At 39.9% G+C, this 9609-nt stretch overlaps 1 protein-coding gene across 1 annotated transcript; it reads left to right on the top strand.

Moving 5' to 3' along the window:
• The first annotated feature begins 1833 nt into the window (after window positions 1-1833).
• LOC142554674 (uncharacterized) lies at window positions 1834-9019 on the top strand. The gene is made up of 6 exons (XM_075665338.1): window positions 1834-2005; window positions 2099-3126; window positions 3322-3484; window positions 7257-7487; window positions 7632-8027; window positions 8652-9019. The coding sequence occupies exons 1-6, from the start codon at window positions 1834-1836 to the stop codon at window positions 9017-9019; spliced, it is 2358 nt and encodes a 785-aa protein (XP_075521453.1).
• The last annotated feature ends 590 nt before the right edge of the window (window positions 9020-9609 follow it).

The following is a 9609-nucleotide window of genomic DNA, read 5'->3' as shown; positions in this document are numbered from 1 at the left end:
CAAATGGCATGAGGCCAATTGCATTAGAAAGCTAAGATCCAAGGCTACAACTTTCTTATTTTGAGTTTTGTTCAAAGAGTTGAGGAAGATGAGTCAAAAGTGGCCCGAAATGTGTCGTGTGTTTCATTGTTCCTGCACTGACACATGTTGGAAGAATAGGCATAACTTTGTGCTCAGACCTCCAAATGACCTGAAATTTTGGGAGCTTCAAGAAAAGACATAGAGCTACAACTTTTATGTTTACCACTTTGGCTAAGTCGCAAGAAAAATTGCAGTTTTTGCCCCTAGCAGTTGGTACACGGACCCCTACACGGGGTCCGGGTTTTGCCATGAAAAATGAGTGATTTCCCGAGTGTTCACGGACCTTTACACTGGAGGGGGGCACGGGGTCCGTGTATTTGGCGTAGAAAACATATTTTTAAGAGTTTCCAAGCCATTAAGTTATTCATTTGCTTACTCCTCTTGCATCCATCGACTTGGGGAGTTAGGGTTCTTCATTTCTTCTCTTAATTCCTTTCTTTCCAAGGTTTGAATCTTCAAGTTGGAGGTGTGATCTTCATATCCTCAAGAGCATGTAACCAAGGTAAGGGAATTTATCTTTGGGTATTTGGTTGAAGTGAAGGGAATGGTGGTTTAGGCCTGAATGGTAATTTATAGGTTGAAGATGTGTAGTTAATGGTATATTCTTGATCTTGTGTTGTAGGATCAACCACCATGAAGCTATCACAACAAGTTCTATTGGTTGTAAGTGGGATTTTTCCTTGAATGCATCTCATGGCCTATATGTATGATGAATGATGTTGTTATTGCTCCTAGCTCCTTTAATCCATTGATTATATACTTGTTATGTAATGGTTCATTGATTGAAAGAAAAGGAAAGGAATTTTGATGTCAATTGCTAAGAAAGGAGCTAGTTCTAATTACATGCACACCACATGTTTGATACAATGATTCAATGGTTCTTTTTATGGCTTGGTAGTTATATGGTCGTGGTGGTGCTTCTAGCACTTCTAAACCCACATAACGGAAGTTGATCAACATTTAACTTGTACAGTGACTGATTTTGACTGAAATGTACTTGTATACCATCGACGGATGACTTATCAATGCCATACAAGGAAAATGAAAGAAATGGTTGATAGAATGCCATCTTATAATTGTTATCTATATATTCCATTGAACGATGGCATTTCCTATGGTTCTATTGTAATGATTCATTTCTTTACACTATTGTATATGTAATTTTTATTGAAAGTTCCACTCACTGAGTTTTATAAACTCATTCCAGTTATGTCATGTGATGCAGGTAAAAAGGAATAGCGATAGAAGTGTCGAGGCATGGAAGGTGCATGTGCCAAAGCTTGGAGAATTATATTTTGTTAAAATGGTTTAGAGTATTACACCTTTGTTCATGTTTTGAACAAGAAAATTATGTCACATCTTTTGTCAAACACTTGGTATTTATGGAGATGGGATTTATGTGTATTTTGGAAAGATTGTTTGTGGTAATGTTTATTCTGTTTGCTTGGGAATATTTGGTAAATCTATATATAGGTGCAAACTTTGCCAAAATTTTATTAATTATTACTTTTCTCCAAATCTTTTATAAGGCTTCCGCATTATTGCATTTATAGTTTATTGTCATGGGTTAAGGGTGTTACATTAAGTGGTTTCAGAGCAACGTTTTTCGGACCAATGATTTGGCACATGTCTTCCTATGCTTGTGACACTTCGGTATGTATCTTTCTGCATCTTATTGATGTATTGGTATGATAATAAGCCACATGTAATATGGTTTGAAAATGATTTTAAATTGAGATGCAATATAGGAAAATGCCACCCAAGAGAAAAGCTCCTGAAGTACCTCCTAGAAGGAGAGCCGGAAAAGACCGAGACAGTACTTCCTCTAATGTAGTTGATGAGTTTGGTAGGCTACTTCATGAGCAAGCTAAAGTGCATGGGGAACAAATTCAGCAACTTCTCCGATTGCAAACACCGGTTCAAGGTAGAGGCCAAGGCCGTGATCATCGAGTTCAAGAACGAGTTGTTTAGGGAGCTTATGATAAATTCAAGAAGATGAATCCACCCAAATTTGTAGGGAATCCGGACCGTTTAATTGCAATGGAGTGGGTGAAGGCGGTCGAGGCGATCTTTGATTACCTTAACTTTGATGATAAAGATCGAGTGAGTTGTGCTGTGTTTCTCTTAACCAAGACAGCAAGAATTTGGTGGGAAGCAACCAAGGTAACGATTAATGTTCAAACATTGAAATGGAATGAGTTTAAAGATTTGTTCTATGACAAGTACTTTCCTAGCGATGTTAAAGCCCGCAAGGTGAAAGAATTCTTGGAGCTAAAGCAAAGGACAATGAGCATGAATGATTACATCTTGAAGTTTGAAGAAGGTTGTCTTTTTGTTCCTTTAATTGCTAGAAACGACAAAGATAGAGCCGAGCATTTTATGCGGGGGTTGAGGGCGGAGATTCAAAGAGATGTTCGAATGTCGAAGGCTAATTCGTACAAGGAGATTGTTGAGAAAGCATTGATGGCCGACTATGATGAGAAAGAGATTGATAAAGAAAGACAATTCAGGAGGCAACAATTTGTCCAAAAGGGTCAAGCTTCGGTTCAAGGAGGAAAAGGAGGACACAAGGGGAAAGGAAAGGAAGAATATCGCGGTAAAGCTCCTGCGATGCCATCTGAATCAGATAAGCCTTTACGCCCTAAATGCCATAAACCACATAAAGGAGAGTGCCTAGTTGGAAGCAACAAATGTTATAGATGTGGAGGAGTTGGGCACATTGCCATCAATTGCACTCAATCATCGGGCAAGGGTCGAGTTCAGGGGCGTATTTTCTCTTTGACCAAGGAAGGAGTTAATCCTGATTCGTCAATCATTTCAGGTACCATTCTTATTTCAGGCAAGGTAGCTACTACTCTTATTGATACTAGCGCCACACATTCTTTTATATCTGAGCAATTTATGCATTCTCTGGGTCTTGTTCCTATTGGTGAAATTGTCCACTTTTCTATTGTGCTTCCTTCGGGAGATTATATTCATTCTTCAAGTGTGATTCGAACGTGCCGTGTTCAAGTAGATGATGAATTGTTGAATGCCGATTTGATTGTCATTCCCATGATTGAGTTTGATGTTATTTTGGGAATGGATTGGTTATCTACTTATCGAGCTGTGATAGATTGTGTAGCCAAGACAGTACGTTTTTCTTCAAAGCATGATGATAGCAGGGTCTTCACGGGGTCAGGTACTTCGCTTGGCCTTTCTTTTATTTCTTGCTTGCAAATGCAACGGATGTTGGTTAAGGTCTGTCATGGGTTTCTAGCATCAGTGGTGGATATAACTAGAGAAGGGAGTGGGAATGTGAGTGACATTGATATTGTGAGGGATTATCTTGATGTCTTTGCGGATGATGTGCCGGGGTTGCCACCAGATAGAGAGGTGGAATTTGTTATTGATATTGAACCAGGTACCGCATCGATTTCTAAAGCCCCTTATCGAATGGGCCCAACTGAAATGAAGGAGTTGAAGAGTCAATTGCAAGAGTTATTAGATAAGGGCTTTATCAGACCAAGTTCATCTCCATGGGGGGCACCGGTATTATTTGTGAAGAAGAAAGATGGGTCCTTGAGACTATGTATTGACTATAGAGAGATCAACAAAGTAACGATCAAGAACAAATATCCTCTGCCTAGAATTGATGATCTTTTTGATCAGTTGCAAGGTGCTACTGTGTTTTCTAAGATTGATTTGCGGTCAGGGTACCATCAATTGAAAGTAAAGGAGTGTGACATACCTAGGACGATTTTTCGAACCAGGTATGGTCACTACGAGTTTTTGGTTATGTCGTTTGGATTAACTAATGCTCCTTCTGTATTTATGGATCTTATGAATCGGGTTTTCAAGCCATATTTGGACAGTTTCATTATTGTCTTCATTGATGATATTTTAATTTATTCAAAGACTCGACATCTACATAGGGAGCATTTGAGGATCGTGTTAGAGCAGTTGAGGGACAACGAGTTATATGCTAAATTCAAGAAGTGTGAATTTTGGCTGGATCAAGTTGCATTTTTAGGTCATATCATTTCAAAGGAAGGAATTTGTAGAACCCGTAACTTAGACTACGTATAAACCATGCATAGTTCTAGTATTTAAATTAAAATGATTTTGTTGCATGAGTATTTAAAGTGCCTTTCTTTAAAGTTAATTATTTCATTTCAGTAGTTTTAATTTTATTCTTTCAGTTATTTCAGTGAGGCCGGACTGGAGTTGGAGTTTAGACATTAAATTTAAGATTTAGAAATCATTTCCATAATTTATTTTAGCTAGCAAGTAAGTTAATTTAAGTTAATAAAGAAGTTTAAGGAATTATTTAAGTTACTTGAGGTGAGTAGAAAATAAATTCATTAAAGTTCCATAATTAAGGGGTTAGTTCACTAAATTAATTAGGGATAGGTAAGGCTCTTAAGGTATTAAAATTTATCAACTAAACAATATTTTCTTCCATTTATTAGATGAATTTTCGGCCCCTTAGATGACTAAGCATTACCTTGCCAACTCAACACCTTTGACCCTTTCTTTGTATTTAATTAGTAGGATAATCTCTTCATTTTTTTTTCTAGCACAATTTAATTAATGATCAATCTTATCCTAGCCTTGTTGGACATGAAAAAATCGGCCACACTCCACCCTTGTATCCCTCCAAAAATCATTTGATAACAAGCAAATTCAAATTTCAAAAGGTGGAGACTTGGTCTTGATTTATCCCCTATATCTTGCACCCACTTCCCTCACTCTCCTAACCATCTTTCCCCCTCTCCCTTGCTCGAAATCTGAGAGAATTTCAAAGCTAAAAACCGTGAGTTCCATAGCTAGGAAGATAGGAGAAAATCGAGTAAGAAGCAAGGTAGAATAGAAAGCGCTCCACCTCCTCCGCGCCGGATCGTCTCTTCTTTTCGTTTTTCTTTCAAACGAAACCAGGCATGCATATATTCTTCCTTGACTCTTCAATCAAGTCATACTATCATTATTTTTATGTTTTATGATCATCATTTCATGTATGAACCGAAATACATCAAAGAATTTTCAGAAAATACATACAGATTTCGGTTTTTCTTGTGCAGTTCACGGCTTCCTCTTGTTTTGTGGTTTCAGGTGAATGGTTTGACTCAAGGCTCCCAATGCTGCATCTAGACATGTACTAGGACATGTTAGGATCATAATGGTCTATTCATTCAAGCCCCTCACCTGCTGGAAATGAAAATTGACAGCAACCCCATTTCTGCCCAAGTGTGTTCGAAAAATTCAGTTTGCTGTCATGAGGGGAAAGGATCTGATCTTGGCTGCCCCAAGGGCTATCCATGGTTAGATCACTTCCCTAGCATGTCTAAGACCCGACTAAGTTGCCCTTTTGGTGGCTCGGTCCATGGTGCATCGTTTTTTAAATCAAACGCAAGAACAACCCCTTTCCCCATTTCGGCCCTTCCTTGGTACAGCATATGAGTTTTGGTTTTGGGTGGTTTGGTGTGGATCTTGGTTGGCCTATGGCCCTTAGCCACGGTTCATACCATACCCCTGGATTTCTAGGTCGTGCCATGGTCAATCAAATGGCCACTGGAACAACACGAGACAGCAAGCAAAGCTAAACACCACACGCGCATGCAAAGGTGCTCTTGGGTGAATCTTTTCGATTGTTGCTGGAATATTCCGAATTGTGGCTGGTTTAAAGCCCTTAGCCATGGTTCGAATAATTCCTTGGGATGTTGGTAAGAGGTTCTAGTCAGTGGTTCAAGCCCCAATGGCCATTAGCCTCGCAAACGACGCAAGCAAACCAAGCACAGCTGCTGTATTTTTGGACAGCAACTTGCTGTGACGGTTCAGTGGCTCGTTCGACTTCTTCGGTCGACTTGTAGCCTATGGCCTTGGACTGGACAGTGCCTCATTGAGTTAGGAAGGTCATGTTTTTGACCGTTTGTCATTCAGATCATTTTTGAGGTCGTACGAGAATTTACGGTGCGATGTGCCAAATTGACTCTCGAAAGAGCGTTTCTTGTTTTGGCCTCCATTCACCTAGATTTCGGCCCTCACCATTTTAGGAGCATTATTTTATCATTTTAGGCGTATTTTAATCATGACTACATGACGGTTCAGTGTTGGTTCGGGTTGGTTCAGAGTCATGATTAAATACGAAGTCGGTAGGCGTAATTGTCACATTTTAGAATGTTATTGCATAGTTTGGTCCCATAAATCTATTGCATATTTTTCATGACATATTTAGGTTGCAGCGAGCCTGGGAGCGACCCAATCCATGCAGTAAATTATTACAGGATATTTAATTGTGCCATTTAATTATATTACGTGCATAAATATATAAAATATTCATTTTTGAGATTATGCGATATTGCTTGTGGCCATTTCATTATCATGGGATTATTGCTAAATCCGGTCGCCAGTTACCGGTCAGTTGAGTTAGTTTCACCCAGTATACTGTGGCTACAGTCTGATCAGACATTTACTATTTTATCCGGTCGCCAGTTACCGATCATGGGAGCATTTTATTATCCGGTCGCCAGTTACCGGTCAGTTTCAGTGCAGGGGCCACTTGCGTATACCATAATCTCACCAGGAAAATTATTACAGGCTATTTCAGTACAGGGCTCCAAGGAGCAAACATTTTTACCATGATATTTTCAGTACAGTTATGCACGTATTATAATTAATCATGACACGACACTTTTACGATATGCCTCATGACACGACATTTTTATTCCAAAAAATTTTACTATAGTATTTACTCGTTATTTACGATATATGCATGTTGAGTCTTTAGACTCACTAGACTTGATTGTTGTAGGTTCTGATTTTGCCGGGGCCGAGGGCGGGGACCAATGAGCAGACTCGAGTCGGCAGTAGTAGCACCCGAGGACCTCAGTTCAGCATTTATTTTTAATTGATGGCTCAAACGTTTTAATTATTGTTGGAAAAACTTTTTACTGTTATTTCAAAAATGTTAATTCTTCCGCTGCCACATTGAACATCAAAATTTATTTATAAGTTCATTTATGAAGGAGGCAATTTTAAATATTTAAAAAGAAAAATTTTAAATTTTCCGCAAATTTCCAAGTAAGGAGTTTAGGCCCTTTACAGAATTGCTGTGGATCCGGCTAAGATTGAAGCAGTTAAGAAGTGCCCTATTCCTTTGACAGTTTCTGAGGTACGAAGTTTCCTTGGGTTGGCAGGGTACAATCGTCGTTTTATTGCTGATTTCTCTAAAATAGCTTTGCCACTTACTACTCTGACGAGAAAGACAGTTAAGTTTGAATGGACAAATGAATGTCAGCAAGCATTTCAAGTATTGAAGGACAAATTGACTTCAGCTCCAGTGTTAGCACTTCCTCAGGGAGTTGAAGACTTTGTGGTGTATACAGATGCTTCGAAGAAAAGTCTCGGTGTTGTGTTGATGCAGCGAGGCAAAGTTATTGCTTATGCTTCTCGTCAATTGAAGGATTATGAAAAGAACTATCCGACTCATGATCTTGAGTTGGCAGCCGTGGTATTTGCTTTGAAGATCTGGCGACATTATTTATATGGCATGAAATGTGAGATTTTCTCAGATCATAAAAGTCTTAAGTATCTCTTCACTCAGAAAAAACTGAACATGCGTCAGAGAAGGTGGTTAACACTTGTGAAGGATTATGATTGCACTATTAGTTACCACCTAGGAAAAGCGAATGTGGTTGCTGATGCATTGAGCCGAAAGTCAGGTCTTCAATTGGGTTCTATGATTCAAAAGCCTCTATTGTTGGATTTGCAGAGAAGTGAGATCGCATTAGTTGAGCAAGGTACGATCACTCGACTTTCAGCCTTAGTTATTCGACCAACTTTGATTGACAGAATTAAGCATGAGCAACAGTTGGATACTCTTTTGTTGGACTTGAGAGCAAAGGCAGAGAAGAAGGGGAATTCTGAGTTTGGATTGAACAGTGATGGTCTGATTACATTTCAAGGCCGTATTTGTGTTCAAGGCCAATATTATTCCCATGATTCCCAACCTCTTCTAATTTAGTCATCCAATTTGTAGATCCTCCTTGGTAGTTCATCATGAGTTCTTGAAGTGCTTTTTTAAACTTCTTGCCACGTCCCCTCGTTATAGGTCCTTCGGTATATTCTTTGTTGAACTCCACCACTTGCTTGAATATGCTTGATTCATCATCTTTAATCACAATCAAGCTTGAAAGTCCGCGGCAACAACGCATCTTAAATCTCCTTTCAACCATTAGCACGTAACACCCGGTCAGATTCGTATCATCATGGATTACCCGTGTCGATTGTTTCAGATCGTGATGCAAGGTTTACATCTGAATTTTGGAAAAGTCTCCATAGAGCTTTGGGTACAAAGTTGGCCTTTAGCACAGCCTATCATCCTCAGAGCGATGGGCAATCAGAGAGAGTTATACAGATTTTGGAGGATATGTTGAGGACCTGTACTATTGACTTTCCTGGTAGTTGGGATTCGAAGTTACCTCTTGTCGAGTTCACATATAATAACAGCTACCAGTCCTCGATTGGCATGGCACCATATGAAGCATTATATGGTAGGAAGTGTAGATCACCTTTATATTGGGACGAAGTAGGAGAAAGGAAGATGTTGGGACCCGAGTTGGTTCAACAAATGGTTGATGTGGTCGCACTGATCAGACAGAGAATGAAGACGGCTCAATCTCGACAGACAAGTTATGCAAATGTTCGAAGAAGGCCTTTGGAATTCAATGTAGGTGACCATTTGTTCGTTAAGATAGATCCTCTCAAGGGAGTTATGAGGTTTGGAAAGAAAGGTAAGTTGAGTCCTCGCTATATTGGACCTTTCGAGGTTCTGGATAGGATTGGTGAAAGATCGTATCGATTGGCTTTGCCACCGGATTTGGATCGAGTTCACAATGTCTTCCATGTTTCAATGTTACGGAAGTATTTGTCAAATCCATCCCATGTTCTTCGACACTGAAGCATTGGATCTTTTGCCTAATCTGAGCTATGAAGAAGTACCGGTTCAAATTATTTGTAATGCCCTAGATTGTATGTGGATAAAATGAAAAGATGAAGTGTTGCTTGAAGAAAGGGACCGCACCCGCGCCTAGAGAAGCACCGCACCCGCGGTGCATGGACAGAAAGTTAGCCATTTTTACAGTAGGGTCACCGTACCCGCGGTCCAAGAGAAAGTGCACCCGCGGTTGATGGACAGAGAGTTGGAAAGTATTTACAGAAATGACACCGCACCCGCGGTTCAAACGTAACCGCACCTGCGTTGATGACACCGCACCCGCGGTTTTATATGTAGCGCACCCGCGGTCGTCGATTTTGGAAAGTGGATGGACCGCCGAAGCTTGAGCGCACCCGCGGTTCCTGAACTACCGCACCCGCGGTCATGCGTGTTACTTGAAAAATATGACACTTGCCTCTCAACATGTAAGATATATATATTATGTGTCTTCATTTCCTCTCCTGGACAGCTGAGAATCGAGAGGGAGAAGGGATCAAGGAAAAGGAAAGTTCTTTCACTTTTGAAGCTAGTTTGTACAAGAATTTTACATCCAA

Source organism: Primulina tabacum, chromosome 8 (genome assembly GCF_025594145.1).
Source record: "Primulina tabacum isolate GXHZ01 chromosome 8, ASM2559414v2, whole genome shotgun sequence".
NCBI classification, from domain to species: domain Eukaryota; kingdom Viridiplantae; phylum Streptophyta; class Magnoliopsida; order Lamiales; family Gesneriaceae; genus Primulina; species Primulina tabacum.
This window is presented reverse-complemented; position numbering and strand designations above follow the sequence as displayed.